The sequence below is a fragment of the Urocampus carinirostris genome, chromosome 19 (genome assembly GCF_059441175.1).
Source record: "Urocampus carinirostris isolate Australia breed hairy pipefish chromosome 19, RoL_Ucar_1.0, whole genome shotgun sequence".
Taxonomy (NCBI): Eukaryota; Metazoa; Chordata; class Actinopteri; order Syngnathiformes; family Syngnathidae; genus Urocampus; species Urocampus carinirostris.
Window position 1 is genome coordinate 24,480,049 of NC_142367.1, and position 17,691 is coordinate 24,497,739.

Sequence of the window (17,691 nt, forward strand, 5' to 3'; positions counted from 1 at the left end):
GCCAGAAATTTGAAAGTGCGCCCTATAACCCGGTGAGGCTTATATCCCGGTAAATACTGGTGCATAAAATTGGAAATGCATACGGTATTCCTTCGAGTGTGTTTCGAGGTTTCACGCATTTGTGCAATCGAAAAACATTGCTGACCAAAATTGCAAAACATAACGAGAATCTAGTACACTGATAATATAATATACTAAAAAGATGGCTTTTACTCCATGTGTTTTTACTCAAGGGTACCTGATACAAATGTTAGAGAACGGAAAACACAAAGTCTTCCTGAAAAATATAAATGTCAGGACCAGAACGGAAACGGGACCCAATCGTAACGTTTCTCACAAGTTTATTGAGATGGAGAGAGGAAGGGCAGCGCCTGCGATCCGGTGTTGCTAGACGCGGGAAGCAAGTCACTCTCGCAATCGGATTCTAATCCGAATACGGAACTGGATCTTCCGCAGCGGGCGATGGCGGTGTCAGGGACGGAAAAACAGCTTAATAGCCGTGATGGCAGAGTCAAGTCAAGTCGTGTTTATTTGTATAACCCTTATAAGAGTCTTGGGATCAAAAATGGGTTGTAAGCTGGAACGAGAGAGCAGACGTGGTTGGGATCAAAACAGGTTGTAGCCGCAGACAAACCGGACAGGTGGGAGTCAGGGTTGAAAAAGGCTAGCCTTGTATACACAGAGGTTCGCAGACGAACTGACAGCAGGGGATTGACAAGACTGGATTCGAATAGTGACAGGGAGCCAATCAGAACCCGCGGTGGTTGGCGCCAAATGAGTGGGCACAACCGAGTCGCATCAGTAATCATGAAAAAAACACATCCCTAATCTCGATTTGCACGTCTTCAAAACTCACCTGAAGTTTCGACACATTTCTCCGCGCAGTCCAGCGACGACACCTTTTTCTTTCCAATGTTCATTAAGTTACTGAACTTCAAACTCGCACTGTATTTTTTCTTCACTGAAACAGAAGTCGGCGGAATGCTAAGCAGGAGCACGTGATTCCGTCTACATTCGAGTGCGGAAAACTCGGTCACCATCTTTCTCGGGAGTCTCAGCGTGACTGTCTGTGCTGCTGCCGCTTTCCGAGGCCGCCGAGTTTCGTTCGCCGACATCACCCTGTCAAATATAACCACGAGTTACGGTTGCGTCGGTGTGGAGTAAATCTGCCAAATGAGGATTTTATCCGGACCTTGGTGCAAATGAGCCTGGGGGAGTCAGAGGAAGGGTACGCGTCGCCGTTTTCACTGGGCCTGGGACTGATCTCCTGGATGACCTAATGGGCAGAAAGTATTGGATGCAATACGTTCACATCTTGAAGTCATGATAAATCTTGTGCACTTGTTTAAAACCCCATTGTGTGACAGTTGACCACTAGATGGCACTGTGTTGCCTGGTGCCAGTGCCAAAGGCCGCAGTGGTGGCAGGATGCCAGACAAGCAAGGCACAGACGTGAGTGTGGATTCCACCATTTTTGTACCTATTATTTTTTGTAAAAAATAACATTGCTATGATTGTTCATGTATTTTTGCCTAGTATTCAAATCAATGTTGTATTTTTTAGAATAGAATAGAATATACCTTTATTGCCTTTGTTACAAAATGGGTAGACATATTGTGACAACGAAATTGGGCATGACACTCCAGTTTCACAGTGAGGTAAAAAGGCCAAGAAGATAAAGGAACAGAGAAGATAATGTTATAAAACAAGGAGGATAAGGTTATAGTTATAATTTACACAATATTTACACAATAAATGTCGGCATGTAGGATGTTACATACAGTTTGGTATCGTAAGGGTTTGTGCAATTGTGCATTTGGCGCAAAAATAACCATCGTTTTAATTAACAAAAACAATTTTAACCACTAGGCAGCACGAAATATTACACACATACTGTTCCACTTCACCCCAGTGAATAATAGTAATTTCTCAATGATACTGATATTTACACATTTAAACACAGGGAGCACATTAAAGGGTTTGTACAGGTACCAGAATTCAATTCATGAATTTTGGGTGAAGTGCTTTTAAATGCTTGAAATTGTTGCCATGTTTCTCGAGTCTGCTTTCAAATGTCAGACACTGCTCTCTGTTGGGTTCACTTTGCCATTGGATTTATAAGTCCCTTGTGAATAACGGCAGCTGGCATCAGTTTTTACGGCTTTGTCCCATGGAGCGTCATCGCCCCCTATGGGTCGCGCACAAGAGGACAGGTACATGCTACACCTAAAAAGGACACTAAGAAATGTGTATTAGTGCAAGGATTACGAATCAATTATGGGCCATGCAAATCATTTTAGTTAATGTAATATGTAAATTGAAGATATATATGTGGCTCTGCAAAAGTCATGTCCATTTGTATAGTCCTTAATCGCAAAACGTCTCAAGACGGCATCACATTTTTTATTTAATTAAATTAAGATTAAATATATAAATGTCATGATTACTGAGTCGGCTCCTTTGGCGCCAATTGCCTCGGACGCTGATTGGCTGTTTATCTCTTTTTAAACCCCTGTCATCCTATCACCCATTGTCAGTCCGTCTGCAAACCTCAGCCCCAAGCTAGGCAAGCCCTTTCCGACCCTGACTCTATCCTGTCCAGTTTCTTGTTTGATTCCCGGCGTCGACCTCTTTTCTGAACCCTATTACACTTCTGCTCGCCCCCCGAGCGATCTGCTACCCGACGATCACCGGATCGTGGGTGCAAGCCTTTTCCTCCTAAATAAAGCTGAGTAAAACGAACGCAAGTGGGTCCTGTCTCTGTTTCTGGTCTCTTACAATAACTGCCTCTGCAAAATACACGAATACCTCCGGAATTTTTAGTGCTACTAGAAAATTATGCTTGAATTTGCCCATGAAAAGGTGTACGATCCCTGTCGTTAGAGATTGAAGTGATTTGAGATTTTTTGGACCTAAAATCCAGTATTCTTGGTATTTCACCTAGCTTTGAACTTTGTTTCAGGGGTTCCGGTTCATTACCTTGAGCCACTGTTCCGTCTGCTCTTTGCTTTGCAGCCCCAGCACAATGGCCTCGCCACCCACCGGGACAATCTTCAACTTGTGTTCCTTCCTCTTCATCTGCTTCTCCTTGTAAGTCACGCTGCAGCCTAGCAGGCTCACCTCCAGCAGGGGCGTCTGCTCCTTGGAGCTTTTGTAGCACTAAAAGCGGCAAAAACGGCATCAACGGGTATTTTCCATCACATTTTCCTCAGAGGTCCTTTTTTACTTGTAGGTGGTGATCTTTGATGACACATAGTTGCTTGGCCCACTGCCCTAACCACTTCTTCCTCCACAGGAAGGCACAAATGCGAGCGTCTTTCATCAGCTCGATGGACGCCTCCGCCGACGGCCACTGGTGCTGCGCCGACAGCGACTTTCCTCTGGTCACCGCTTCCTCTTCGTCGTAGGATTCGTAGGAGCTGCTCACCGCTTCGCCGTCATCTGGCGAGTAAGAGATACTCCGAATGGGCGCGCGGTGATGCGAACGGGACGTCGGAAAGACTGAGAAGTAGCTACCGCGGCTGATAACGGCATAGACAAGACTGTCAGAGCTTGCCACGCGCAGCCAAGGCCTCAAGAGGAGGCTATGCAGGTCTGCGCAAGGGCCACAGGCGGCAGAAGGAAAGAAATGGTGATAGTTAAAGGTACGCTGGGAATTGGACATGCATTGGCTAGAACAGGGGTCGGGAACCATGAAAGCATTTTACCTGCCAAATTCTGACTGCTAATATGGACCCTGTTTGAGATAAAGACTTGTGACTCCTAGGGTAACCTTCTGTGACATAATGTCAGCACAATGATTTTGAAGAGCTTCAGAATGTTTCTCATAATATTAGTATTATTAATAATTATAATAGCAGTGTTCTCGTTTGCCCGCGTCCCATTATTTTTGCTGGGGACGCATAGTCTCAAATCAACGTGCGTCCCCGGGACGCAACTTTTTTTGACACGAAATTGTCATTATCATTTTTAACAAAGATTTACCGCACTCCAAACTTTTCGTGAGGCGGATCCGCCATTGTTGTTTTGGTCTCGCGGTTCGAGTTTTCGTCTGCACGCCGATCTCCAGTTCGAGTTGTGTAGTGAAAGTCCGTTTCTTTTTAGAGAAGCGGCTTTTTCGGCTCAACTCATTCAAGAGAGCCGGCTCTCAAACGGCTCACTTGCTTTGATGCATTATATTACGAATTATTATGTTGTTTAAAGAAGTTAAGAAAAAAAGGAAGTATAAAAGGAGAAAATGAAAAAAAGGTTTGTGGTGATCCCTTTTAATCAGTATATTACCAACAATAATTTAATGCAGGAAATGAATTAATAATTTGAATAAGAAAATGTATTATTCTACTTAATTCTATTTGCATGTATTTTTTCCTTCTACAGTGAACGTCCAAGCAACTTCATTTTTGAACTGCCGCGGGTTCTGATTGGCTCGCTGTCCCTATTTAAACCCACTCCTAATTGTCCCCTGTTGTCAGTCCGTCTGCAAACCTCCGTTTACACTAGGCAAGCCTTTTGCGACTCCCACCTGTCTTTTGCTCCCGTCTGTTCCCGGGCTTTGACCCATTTTTGATCCTACTCTCTTCTCTTGGCTTACGACTTGTTTGCCCACGTTTTTGCCCTCCGGTCCCGGCTACTGACCCATTTTTCCGTTCCCGACACCGCCATCGCTCGCCCACTTCTGCGTTCAGAGCGACGCAGAAGTGGGTAGACTCTTATCTCCGATGCACATCTAGCTTGCCAGCCATAGGTTCCCGACCCCCGCACTATAGGTTTAGAGAGCGAAAGATTATCATGAGGTGAAAAAGTGGAAAATTAGATCACTCTGTATGATTTTAGGCCAGTTTGTACCATTGGCGGTTTCCTCATATGGCTGAGCCTCTTCGTAATAACTGTCGGAGGCTTCTGGGCAGCTCTGCACCTGGGAGATGGGTAGAGGGAAAGGTTCCCGAGTCACTGGGCCCTATTGAATAGAAAGAAAGATATTGTAAATTCCATGGAGTTTAAAGCAATTCATTAGAAAAGGATACGGATGTTTTTTTTTTCCCTTGCATTTTTTTTTCACACAGAAAACAAATTAAAAGATGCATGCCCCGGGCGTCCGGGCAAACGTTATTTCAGACACTGCTGTTTCCCTCTGTGGTTGCAGTGAAATGCTACGTAGGCTTTGACAAACTTCCTAGTCCTGGATTTCAGGAGGAAACTTTTCTTTGTCTCTTTTCGTCTGTCTCCACATCTGTGTCAATTCTATTTTTCATGGGGTCACTTGAGGGTCTACTCCACTTCCTGTCTACATATACTCGATGTGTGCCACAGTTACCATGGCGCCCAATTGGCCCCGCCCGTGTGGCGCCAGCTGCCGCTCGTTGACAGATTGGCTTCCCTTCCATTTAAGCTCAGTCCTCTCACTCACCCTTTGTCAGTCCGTCTACGAAGCTCTGCACTCGCAAGACGTGGTTTTGACTCTGTCCAGTTTCCTGCCTGTGTTTCCTGTCCGGTATCGTTCCTGTCTATTTGTGTCCTGTTTGTTATTGATCACCAGTTTTCGTTCCCATCTAGTTTGTCCTGTTTAATTTCGATATCCTGTTTTGATATCAATCCTGTCTGTCCCGTCCTGTCCGGTATTGACCCCATCTGTCCGATATCAACTCGGGCAGTTGTTATCGATCTTGTCAGCCTCTGGCTTCCTATCGTTCCACGCCAGACTGCTGCCAAAGTTGCATGACTCCCCATTTCCCGTAAAATATAAGGCTTGTGTGAGAAACGTCACGCATTTGGGTTCTCCTCCTCTTCAGGTTCATGACACTGTGCTCCACTGCATGGAGGATAAATGTCAACAAAACACTCTCATGATGAGAACGCCTAGTCTAGTGGAGGTGCGATTGCTCTTTATTCCCAGAATGTAAAAAAAAACAAAAAACAATAGTTCGCTGGAGTCAAATGTGCCCCCTAGGGGGGGAGCCCCCCTATTTGAGAACCACTGCATTACTGCAAGATCCGTGTCATATTTTGCATCCTACATTTACCATACATCAAAACGTAATGGTAAATGGACTGCATTTCTATAGCGCTTTTCAATTCAATGAAGACCTCCCAAAGCTCTTTACAATGTGCTTCACAATTACCCATTCACACACACACTCACACACCAATAGGGAATCAGCCCCCAAACGTTTTGAGGATAATCAAGATGCTAAATGGTAAATGAACTGCATTTCTATAGCGCTTTTCAAGTCAATGAAGACCTCCCAAAGGGCTTTACAATGTGCTTCACACTTACCCATTCACACACCAATAGGGAGTCAGCCATGCAAGGTGCCTACCTGCTTATTGGGGGCATTAGGGATGCAGTGTCTTTCCCAAGGACACTTCGACATATAACACGGAACGAAAAGTTAAGAAAAAATGTAAATCATACTTTGATTTTGTTAAATTGCATACCTGTCAAGCTCCAGGGCTCCATGCCCTTACAATCTGTCGTATTTTCCCTTACAAAATACTAAATAATCTTGCCCCATATTTTTTTTTCAAGCGTGTTTATTTATGTAGTTTAACATGTTATATTGTACATGTCTTTCCTTATATCATATGTATTATTAATGAACATTTTGTTTTTAGATACTAAGTTGCTTGACATGAATGAGGCTTATTATAAAAAAAATTCAAAAATGAAGTCGCTTGGACGGTCACTGTAAAAGGAAAAAATACAGGCAAATATAGTTAAGTAGAATTTTTTTAATCAAATTATGAATTCATTTTCTTCATTAAATTATTGATGGTAATATACCGATTAAAGGGATAATCACAAACCGGTCTTCTTTCGTTTCTCTTTTATAGTTCCTTTTTTTCTTAACTTCTTGAGCCGTTAGAGAGACGGCTCTCTTTAATAAGTTGAGCCGATAAAGCCGGTTCTCAAAAGAGACGGACTTCCTTTCACTACAGAACTACGACATGGAATCCGATGTTTTTTCAGACCACATGTATTTCAAATTTACTCAATCAACCCTGCCTGTCATTTTTCTCGTACACGTCTTAAAATGCATCATAAACGTACTTTGTGCAGCAAAAACTTACAGGTTGACACGCGTATGAAATTGTCATGTACTGTTTCAAAGACTAAAAAACCTGATTCATGATAAGTCCATGACTTCCCTCAGGTGGGATCCAATGACGTAACTGAAAACTCACAAGAAGATGAAAGGGAAGTGCTTACTTATAGGATCTGAAAACCGAAAGGTATTTCAACTATGCCACTGAAACCAATCGGGTCACTTCGGTCCCACCGGAGCAAAGTCAACTATTCTGTGAGTGGAACGAAGAAAGGTTTTCTTCCGGCCGACGATAAAAACGTCTGATCTTAAATCTTCTTCTTTCTCCCCCCAGGCGCAAGCAATATCCAGCAAGATCACAGAAATGGGAGATGGCGCCGATGAGCAGAGGAGCTGCCAATTACATGCGAATCAAGCTCCGGGGGAGGTTAGTGGAAAAGTAATAAGGTTTTCCAAAGTTGATGATCCAAATGCATTTTAATATGAAAAATGAATTGGGACCCCCCTCCCCAATCCTAAAGTGAGTCAGGACATTGAAATGATCAGGACTAGAACGGAGACAGGACCTACTTGCGTTGCGTTTCTCACAAGTTTTATTGAAAGAAAGAGAAAGGGTTGCGCCCACGATCCAGTGGTTGCTGGACGCGGGAGCAGGTCGATCTGAATGCGGAAGAGGATCTTCCGTGGTGAGCCATGGCGGTGTCGGGAATGGGAAAAACGGGTCAGTAGCCGGGACAGAGAGCAAAAACGTGGTCAAGGGTATGCAGTGAGTCGTAAGCCAGGAAAGGGGTGTAGACGTGGTCGGGGACAAAAGGAGGTCGAAAACCAGGACGGGAGAGTAGATGTGGTCAGGATCGAAAACAGGTCGCTGCCGGGGGACAGATGGGAGCAAAAACAGGTGGGAGTCAGGGTCGAAAAATGGCTTTCCTGGAGTTAACTGAGGTTTGCAGATGGACTGACAAAAGGGGACAGATAGGAGTGGGTTTAAGCGGTGCAGATGATGGATGGATGGATAAGCAACAATCAAAAGCGTTCAATTTCTTTTAGCTGTGCGGTGCAAACCCAAACATTTTTGACGAGGAGGTACAGCGCTTGGGATCAAGAGGTTGCAGGTTCGTTTCCCGGCTCCTCAGTGTTATATGTCGAAGTGTCCTTGGACAAGACACTGAATCCTTAATGCCCCCAATATGCAGGTAGGCGTCTTGCATGGCTGACTCCCTTTCGGTCTGTGAGTGGGTGTGTGAATGGGTAATTGTGAAGCACATTGTAAAGCGCTTTGGGAGGTCTTCATTGACTTGAAAAGCGCTATGGAAAGGCAGACCATTTAGCATCTTGATTATCCTCAAAACCTTTGGAGGCTGACTCCCTATCGTTGTGTGAGTGTGTGAATGAATGGGTAATTGTGAAGCACATTGTAAAGCGCTTTGGGAGGTCTTCATTGACTTGAAAAGCGCTAAAGAAATGCAGACCATTCAGCATTTAGCATCTTGATTATCCTCAAAACGTTTGGATGCTGACTCCCTATCGGTGTGTGAGTGTTTGTTTGTGTGAATGGGTAAGTGTGAAGCACATTGTAAAGCGCTTTGGGAGGTCTTCATTGACTTGTAAAAGCGCTATAGAAATGCAGACCATTCAGCATTTAGCATCTTGATTATCCTCCAAAGGTTTGGAGGCTGACCTTCTATCAGTGTGTGAGTGTGTGTGTGTGAATGGGTAATTGTGAAGCACATTGTGAAGCGCTTTGGGAGGTCTTCATTGACTTGAAAAGCGCTAAAGAAATGCAGACCATTCAGCATTTAGCATCTTGATTATCCTCATAACGTTTGGAGGCTGACTCGCTATCGGTGTGTGAGTGTGTGTATGAATGGGTAAGTGTGAAGCACATTGCAATGCAGACCATTTACCATGAGTGCCTCGGTCCAATCTTTTCGATTTAACGCACAACTCTCTTTTTCTTTGACGAGGAGTGTCCCCCGGGATCATGAAGAACTCCAATTTACGATCACGAGCGTGTTTTCTCTGATCCTGGTACAAAACATGACGACAACTAGAAGCTACGACGGCTTTATTTTCCACTGACTTCTGACCAGCGCAAGTATTTTTTTGTCTTTGTTCTCTATTTCATGCTAAAAGTCATCTGACCTGACAGGAACTCCTTTCGATATCACGTGCTTCTACTGTAAATCACGCAGGAGTCCAAGCATCTGCTGTTAATTAAAACAAGGCATTCCAACGCAGCAGCATCAGTGTCACACCCACCTTATCACCACAACATAATAAGCAGGGGAACGAATGTCAGCTAGTTGACAGCGTGTGGACACAGTCGCAATGCAGAAAATGTGTTTGTTCTCAAAAAAATACTTTTCTTTCACTTCAACTTCCATGCAAAGCAACTCACTCCAGCAAAAGTAACAAAAGCAAGCAGCGGGGGAGGAATTGGGTGTGGTGGAGGGGGTGGGTCGGGGGAGAAAACCCTAACAGGCAGAGGAACATGGAAAATCCCTGGTTCCCATGCCAAGAATCCTCAGCAGCAAAAAACGGGGGAGTGTGTAGTGAAAGAAGTATAAGAAACAAGCGAAACAAGTATTGGACTCTCCGTCACTGAATTGTAGAACAGGACAACAAAATGCAACGACTTTCATTCCATGATTTGGCTTCGGAATCAATTTTCTCGTCCTGGTGACTGTTTCATGCTGCGATCTAGAAGTCAGAAGATTATCCCTTTTTAAACCCCTGTCTTCCTGTCAACCGTTGTCAGTCCGTCTGCGAACCTCAGCTCCTGCTAGGCAAGCCTTTTCGACCCTGACTTTCTCCTGTCCTGATTCTTGTTTGATTCCTGGCTCCGACCCCTTTTCTGAACTTGACAACGTTTTTGCTCCCCTGTCCCGGCCATCGATTCGTTTTTTCCCCGCTCTCGACTCTGCCCTCGGTCGCTACGGAAATTCCACTTCCGCGTCTGAGTAACCTGCTCCCCACAATCAACGATCTACGGATCCTGTATTCTACCCTTTCCTTCTTCCTAATAAAACTCAGAGAAGCGCACGCAAGTGGGTCCTGTCTTTGTTCTGGTCCTGACAAAAGTATAAAAATAACCCTAACTTGAAGTATTGAGTGATTCAAACGGTCACTTGAGTAAGATTTAATATGACTTCATTTCATTTTCAGGGTTTGCACAGGTGCTTAAAATCCTTGAAAATGCTCACATTTTAATGTTGTGTTTTCAAGGATTGAAAAGTGCTTGCATTTTGGGGTGAAGTGATTGCAAGTGCACCCACAATCCAGTGATCGCTGGGTGCGGGAAGCAGGTCGCTCTGAACGCGGAAGTGGGACTTCCGTGGCGAGCGATGGCGGTGTCGAGAACGGAAAAAACAGGTCAGTAGCCAGGACAGGAGAGCAAAAACGTGGTCGGGGTTGGAAACGAGTCGAAAGCCAAGAGAGGAGAGTAGACGTGGTCTGGATCAAAAAATGGGTCGAAGCCGGGGAATCGACGGGAGCAAAAAACAGGTGGCAGTCAGGGTCGAAAAAGGTTTGCCTAGAGTAAACTGAGGTAGCGTTTCCCAGCGATAAATTGTAATATGGAAAACTTCTGAATGGGCAGAAATTTGTCTTGAAAGGAAATATATTTGGAATTTTCAAGATCTAAAAGTCATATGTCTTGATAAATGCAGGTGCAACATTACAAATCAAAAAAACTGCAAAGCTGTCATGAACCAGAACATGATCAGGACCCAAACGCGTGACGTACTCACACAAGCCTTTTATTTTACAGGAAATGAGGAGTCATTAACGTTAGGCAGCGGTCTGGCGTGGAATGACAGGAAGCCAGAGGCCATCGAGATCGATACCAATTGCTCGAGTTGATATCGGACAGATGGGCTTGATACTGGACAGGACGGGACAGACAGGATAAATAATGAAACAGGATATCTAAGATAATCAGAACAAACAAGACGGGAACGAAACTGGAAACAAATATTACACAGGACAAAAATAAACAGGAACAATACCAGACAGGGAATGCCAACAGGAAACGGGACCGAGTCAAAACCCACGTCTTGCGGGGGCAGAGGTTCGTTGACGGACTGACAAAGGAAAAATGAAAGCACTGAGCTTAAATGGATGGAAAGCCAAACTGTCAATGAGCCGCAGCTGGCGCCACACGGGCGGGGCCAATTCGGCGCTATGGCAACCGTGAAAACAGCAGTTGGAAAATACGTGATTCAGAGTGGATTTTTTCTTGTAATGGTAGTGGAGAAATTGGAAAATCGGTTTTGAAGGTCCTTAAAAAGTGCTTGAATTTGGCCATGAAAAAGGTGTACAAACCCTGCTCACCAGTCGCCAGCATACTTGCGTACTGCTCACAATAGACGTCTGCTTTCACTTCTCCAGCTTGTTGCAAAACAAACGTCAGCGTTACTATCTATAGAGAGACTCTATTTTCAGCACATGCGGGGCGGGCGCCACGGAACTATTCAAACGTTTGTTTACCAGTCACATGTTGTGGATAAATGAATCCATTTCTATTTGAGTGACACATTTTCCGTGACAAGAAACAAAGAACCGCGTTTGAGAGCTCATGGAATCGCCCCAGGGTACGGGATCCATTCGAGAGTAGAACGTAACACTCGATCCGGTGGAAAGGGAGAAAGGGAGAGTGCTAGTCGAGTTGGAAGAGAGCTTGTTCTCTGTAGAAAGGGAGGGAGGGAGGTGGGATTCAGGGTCGAAAAAAGGCTTGCCCAGTGTTGACTGAGGTTCGCAGACGGACTGACAACAGGGGACAGATAGGAGTGGGTTTAAATAGGGGCAGAGAGCCAATCAGAACATATTTAACAGAAAATATCAAAGAAGGAGTTTTCAATTGAATATCATCCGTGTACTGATCCACATATGAAGGAACCGTCTACTTACTGTTCTGGGGGGTGGCAGGTTTGGGAGACTCTTCCGTGGAACTGGCGCATGTTTGGATGCCCTTCCGTTGACAAGGTCATTCGGTTTTTCATCTGGGACGTAAAAGTAACATTTTAGTCAACTATCCTACACGAGCTTGCAATCTATTAGATAACAAATAACACGGGTGCTAACTGATGATTGTGTACTACCGTAATATCGTTTTGGGACGTCCAGCAGAGGGTAGACACAAGGTCTCAAATAGAGACTGTTGGGGGCAGCTTCAGATCTCTTTTCGGTACGTTATGTTTTTTGACCTAGTTTTATTTTTCTTAATCATGTACTGCACCAAGGTTAAAATACTTGAAAAAGATTTATGTGTAATAAAGGTTGTAACCTGGCTTGTTTGAATGTAGGGTGATCATGAAAGTCTGTCAGGACCCGAACAGAGACAGGACTCACTTGCATGCATTTCTCTTAGTTTTATTGGGAAGAAGGGAAAGGATTGTACACACGATCCGGAGATCGCTGGTCGCGGGGAGGTTGCTCAGACGCGTAATTGGTATTTCCATGGCGGTGTCGAGAGCGGAAAAAACAGGTCGGTAGCCGGGACGGGAGAGCCAAAACGTGGTCAAGATCAGAAAACTGGTCGAAGCAGGGAAACGGATGGGGGGGCCAGAACAGGAGTAAGTCAGGGTCGAAAAGCTTGCCGAGCGTGAGCTGAGGTTCGCAGACGGACTGACAACCGGTGACGGGAAGACGGGGGTTAAAAGTGACAGGGGGCCTCACATCAGTAATCATGACAAAGTCTGCTTTCTCCTCAAGGAAATAATGGAAATACTCATACTGACAGAGGACTTGCTCCCGATTCTGTTCGATACAGCAATAGTAACTGATATGAAGAAAAACATTGCGAGTACGGTTATAATATACTGACCATTAGGTTTGCTTACTAGTTATTACTGTGTGGCTATCAATGGTAGTCATTACAGGATTCATACAGGTACTTGAAATCCTTGAAAATGCAGGTATTTTTTATGTGTGCAGGTATTTTGGGTGAAGTGCTCGTAAATGCTTGAAATTGTTGCCATGTTTCTCAACAAGTCTGCTTAAAAATGACACGGTAGCTTCACTTTGTCATTGCATTTCTCCTTCCCACGTGAGTAGCGGCAGCTGGCATTAGTTTGTACGGCATTGTCCGATGAAGTGTCTTAGCCCGTTGCAGTTCAATTCAAAAAATCTATTTGTGATTTTCACAAGATCTAAAAATCATGTCTTGATTGACATTTAAAATCTCATATCTGAATCGCAGATATTTGTGGGTCTGCAAAATACATGCTTCACGCTAGATTTTTTTAATTTAAAAATTGGCTAAAAGCCATGGTGCCCAATTGGCCCCGCCCATGTGGCGGCAGCTCATTGACCGATCGGTTTTCCGCCTATTTAAGCTCAGTGCTCTCATTTTTCCTTTGTCAGTCCGTCAACGAACCTCTGCCCCGCAAGACGTGGGTTTTATAATAATAATAATAATGCATTTTATTTAAAAGCGCCTTTCAGGCCACCCAAGGACACTGTACAAACAATGGAAAAAAAAAAAAAAAAAACAATTTAAAAAGTTGTAAACGAAATAATAAATAAAAACAAGACATAAAATCATAAAAACATAAGAAATGGAGAAGCTATGTGTTGTAGGCAGTCCTGAACAGGTGTGTTTTTAGACGGGACTTAAAAGTGGAGAGAGGTGTGCAGTTTTGGAGGTCCGGAGGTAGATTGTTCCAAAGCTTGGGAGCAGCGCGACTGAAGGCTCTGGCTCCCATGGTGCTCAGATGGGCAGGGGGCACTGACAGTCGGAGGGAGGACGAGGATCTGAGGGAGCGAGTGGGGACGTGCACCTGGAGAAGGTCGGACAGGTAAGGAGGAGCCAGGTTGTGAATGGCCATATATGTATATAAGATGAGTTTGTAGCTGATGCGATGCTGAACAGGAAGCCAGTGTAGCTGTTGGAGAACGGGGGTGATGTGCTGCTGGGAAGATGTTTTTGTGATGATGCGAGCAGAGGCGTTTTGAACCAGCTGAATTTTATGGAGGGACTTTTGGGGAAGGCCGAAGAGGAGAGCATTGCAGTAGTCAAGGCGGGATGTGACAAGACTGTGGACGAGAATAGCAGTAGTGCGGGGGGTGAGGGAAGGGCGGAGTCTGGTAATATTGCGGAGGTGGAAATAAGCAGTGCGGGTGATGGTGTTGATATGTGAGTGGAAGGTAAGCATGCTATCCAGGATGACACCCAGACTCTTGACCTGGGGGGAGGGGGACACTAAGGAGCTGTCGATGTTGAGAGAGAAGTTGTTTACTTTGGATAAAGTGGATTTGGTGCCAAGAAGGAGGAATTCTGTTTTATTGGCATTTAATTTAAGAAAGTTTGTTGTGAACCATGTTTTGAGTTCGGAAAGGCAAGAGGTGAGGGAGGGAGGTGGGAGTATGGAGTTTGGTTTGCAGGAGAGGTAGAGTTGGGTGTCATCAGCAAAGCAGTGAAAGTGGATATTAAATTTGCGGAGGATATGACCAAGAGGCAAGAGGTAGACGATGAAGAGAAGAGGACCTAAGACAGATCCCTGGGGTACACCTGAGGTGACTTGGTCCTGTTTCCTGTTGGTATTCCCTGTTCGGTATTGTTCCCGTTTATTTTTGTCCTGTTTAATATCGGTTTCCAGTTTCGTTCCCGTCTATTTTTGTCCTGTTTATTATTCTCTCCAGTTTTTGTTCCCGTCTAGTTTGTCCTGTTTCGCAATCCTGTCTGTCCTGTCCTTCCTATCATTTCACGCCAGACTGCTGCCTAACGTGCATGACTCCCCATTTCCCGTAAAATAAAAGGCTTGTGTGTGTAACGTCATGCGTTTGGGTCCTGATCCTGTTCTGGTTTCTGACATTATCATCAAATTATCAGCAATTATCTATTCCCATTGAGTGTCATTGAATAACATGAAGCCATTTTCAAACAATTATACTATCTTACTGCATCCCGGTAACCCTCCAACATATGTGTTTTTCCGAAATACCCTGATACCGACCCGATGGGTGAACACCAATGTTCCCTGTCATTTCTGAGCGGGTCTGAGCGTTCACACAAAGTGGGTGAGCAACGCAGGAAACAACTGTGAGCAACAGCAATCCCAAGCGTGGCAACTAAATCATGATCAAACATGTCCAAAACTTGACATCAAGTTACATTTTGCTGAGTTTCCGGCAATGCAAAATTATTTTTCTTTTTTGCATGAATTGACTCATGTACTATTGCAAAGGTTGTACGGCCTACAAACGTCGTTTGTTCTTACAATTCTTTCACAAGATATACATTTCTTTTTATTTCCTGATATATTTTGTCGCATCATATTAACATTTTTGGGGGCTTATTAAATCGGTTGCAAGATACAGAACTGTACTTAATCACATTTTTTTTGTGGAAGTACAATGTTGGCAACAAGATTCACTTCATATAATTGGAAATTATTTGAATGCAACACAAACTTTTTCTTCTTTTTTTTCCGTGTTTTTTTTCTACTTTTTTTTAAATTCCTTTAAAAAAATCTCATTGTGTTTATTTTTTCCGAGCTGTTACTTTTTTCTTTTTGTTCTCTATTTACTTTTTTCCTACATTTCTTTCTTTTCTTTTTTTTCTGGCTTTTTTCTAAATTTGTCCTTTTTTTCTCAACTTTTCACTACTTTTTCATTCTGGTATTTTTTTCTTTTTTGTTCTATTCCTCACTTCTTTTAAGTCATTCTGTGCATAATTTTACATCATATTTGGTCATGTTGGGATTAAAGAAGCAAAAACAACCCGGAGAGCCGTTTAGGACCCGAAAGAGCCGGTTCCTTTAAGTGAGCCGAGCCAAAGAAGTTGGTTCCCGACAAACTCTACTAACTTTACTCAACTTCGTTCGCCTTCGACTCGACTTCAAAATACCGCATTTAGGACACAACGTCGGGGGAACCCGTGTATTTTGACCTTCATGTACTGTAACTCTGACTTAAGTCGCTTCTTAATTAGTAATTTTGAGCCCTGATTTTTGTGCGCTGGCTAGATTTTCTTGTGCGCTGAGAAATTGCGAGCAGTGCGCAATTGCGCACGCGCGCAGCTTAGAGGGAACACTGGTGAACACCACATTTTTCCCCAGTCACTGCTGGATTGAGGTTATCCAAGTGGTCCAAACTTTGAGTTATTGCACCTCTCGCTATCCGGGACGGAATTCAAGTAAAAAGCAGACGCCAGTTCCATTCAGACGACCCGAACCCTCCTCCCTCCCTCCACCACCATTTCCTGTCTGTTCCTTCGTAGCTCCTTGCCATCTGTAGCTGCCTTGTTATGTTTGGACTACGGGAAAGAATTCAGTCGGAGTCTTTTTCATTTCTCCCCCTCTGTTCTTCTTGAGGTTTGTTTCAGAGGCTGTTGCGACGGAGTTTCCAGGGTGTTGAATAATTGATCAAACCGGTTTTAGTTCATTTGCATTCCGTTTGACGAACCGGAGTTACGCAATGACGCTGTGTGACAAGTTTGCGATAACTGGCTGCCGCTTAGCTGAGGACCATTACAGGCTGTGTGTAATGAGCGTAAATGCAATTGTATGGTCATTGTAAGGAGTCATACTCAGACTGAGGAGATCATTTCTTCCTCATGCCGTGAGGCTCTTTAACTCCACCCGGGGGGGTAAAAGACCTCATTAAACCCCACCCCCACATTTGCGTATTACCCTATTTTGATGACAGTGTGTATCTTCCGTAGCACTATTTAAATATTCTGTATCAACACGTTATATTGAATATTTTTGTATCTATATCTTTATTATTCTATTTATCAACACAAGGATACTGCTGGAAGTCTGAATTTCCCTACGGGGATGAAGAAAGTATCTCTCTATCTCTGTCTATCTCTCTATCTCTCTTTCTATCTCTATCTGCCGCTCTATCTTTTTCTCTATATCTATCTGCCTCTCTATCTTTCTCTCTTTCTCTTTCTCTATCTCTCTTTCTATCTCTCTATCTATCTGCCTCTATCTGCCTCTCTTTCTCTTTCCTTCTCTCTTTTTTCTCTCTATCTTTCTCTTTCTTTCTCTTTCTATTTCTCTTTCTCTCTCTCTTCCTCTCTCTCTCTCAAGACTGAATTTACTTTGCCCCCTTTTTGATTTTGCATGCATATCAGATCGTCAAACCAATTTTAATGTCACACAGAGACAACCCGAAGAACTACAAAATGAACTTGGGAAATGTTGTTCTATTTATCAAGGACCCGCATCATCACACTGCCACCACCGTGCTTTATTGTTGGCTTCATGTAACATGCTGCACACCTTCCAAAAAGTTCCATGTTTGACTCATAGTCCATGGAATATTTCTCTGTAAGCTGTGAGAATAATCAAGATGCTTTTCGGCATCGACTCTCTGTGTTCTTTTGTGATAGCAGTGGTTTTTGCCAAGGAACCCTCCCTTGGATGCCATTTTTGGCCAGTGACCTTCTTATGGTGGAGTTCTGAACAGTAAACGGTCTGGGGCTGCTTTGGAACAGCTTGTTGTGGTTGACGGAATAATGAATTCAGGTGTTTAGCAAAGATCCTGAAGGAGAATGTCCGGCCATCAGTTTGTGCCCTCAAACTCGGGTGCTCTTGGATCAAAGAGCAGAAAACACACCAGCAAGTCTACCTCTGAATGGTTCGGAAAAAAATGAAGGTTCTGGAGTGGCCAAGTCAAAGTCCAGATTTAAATCCAACGG

General features: G+C 44.0%; 1 protein-coding gene across 2 annotated transcripts in view; it reads right to left on the reverse strand.

Moving 5' to 3' along the window:
- Window positions 1-17,691, reverse strand: part of afap1l2 (actin filament associated protein 1 like 2) — a 53,543-nt gene that overhangs the window by 6,903 nt on the left and 28,949 nt on the right. Inside the window, exons 4-11 of one of the 2 annotated variants that reach the window (XM_088324095.1) lie at window positions 11,952-12,043; window positions 4,846-4,957; window positions 3,517-3,594; window positions 3,227-3,441; window positions 2,980-3,159; window positions 1,193-1,276; window positions 1,038-1,119; window positions 857-961 (exon numbers count right to left, since the gene is read on the reverse strand). In XM_088324095.1, the coding sequence (XP_088180221.1) occupies window positions 857-961; window positions 1,038-1,119; window positions 1,193-1,276; window positions 2,980-3,159; window positions 3,227-3,441; window positions 3,517-3,594; window positions 4,846-4,957; window positions 11,952-12,043 (948 nt within the window). The remainder of the gene's footprint in view (window positions 1-856; window positions 962-1,037; window positions 1,120-1,192; window positions 1,277-2,979; window positions 3,160-3,226; window positions 3,442-3,516; window positions 3,595-4,845; window positions 4,958-11,951; window positions 12,044-17,691) is intronic. The other variant, XM_088324096.1, reaches the window with a different exon arrangement.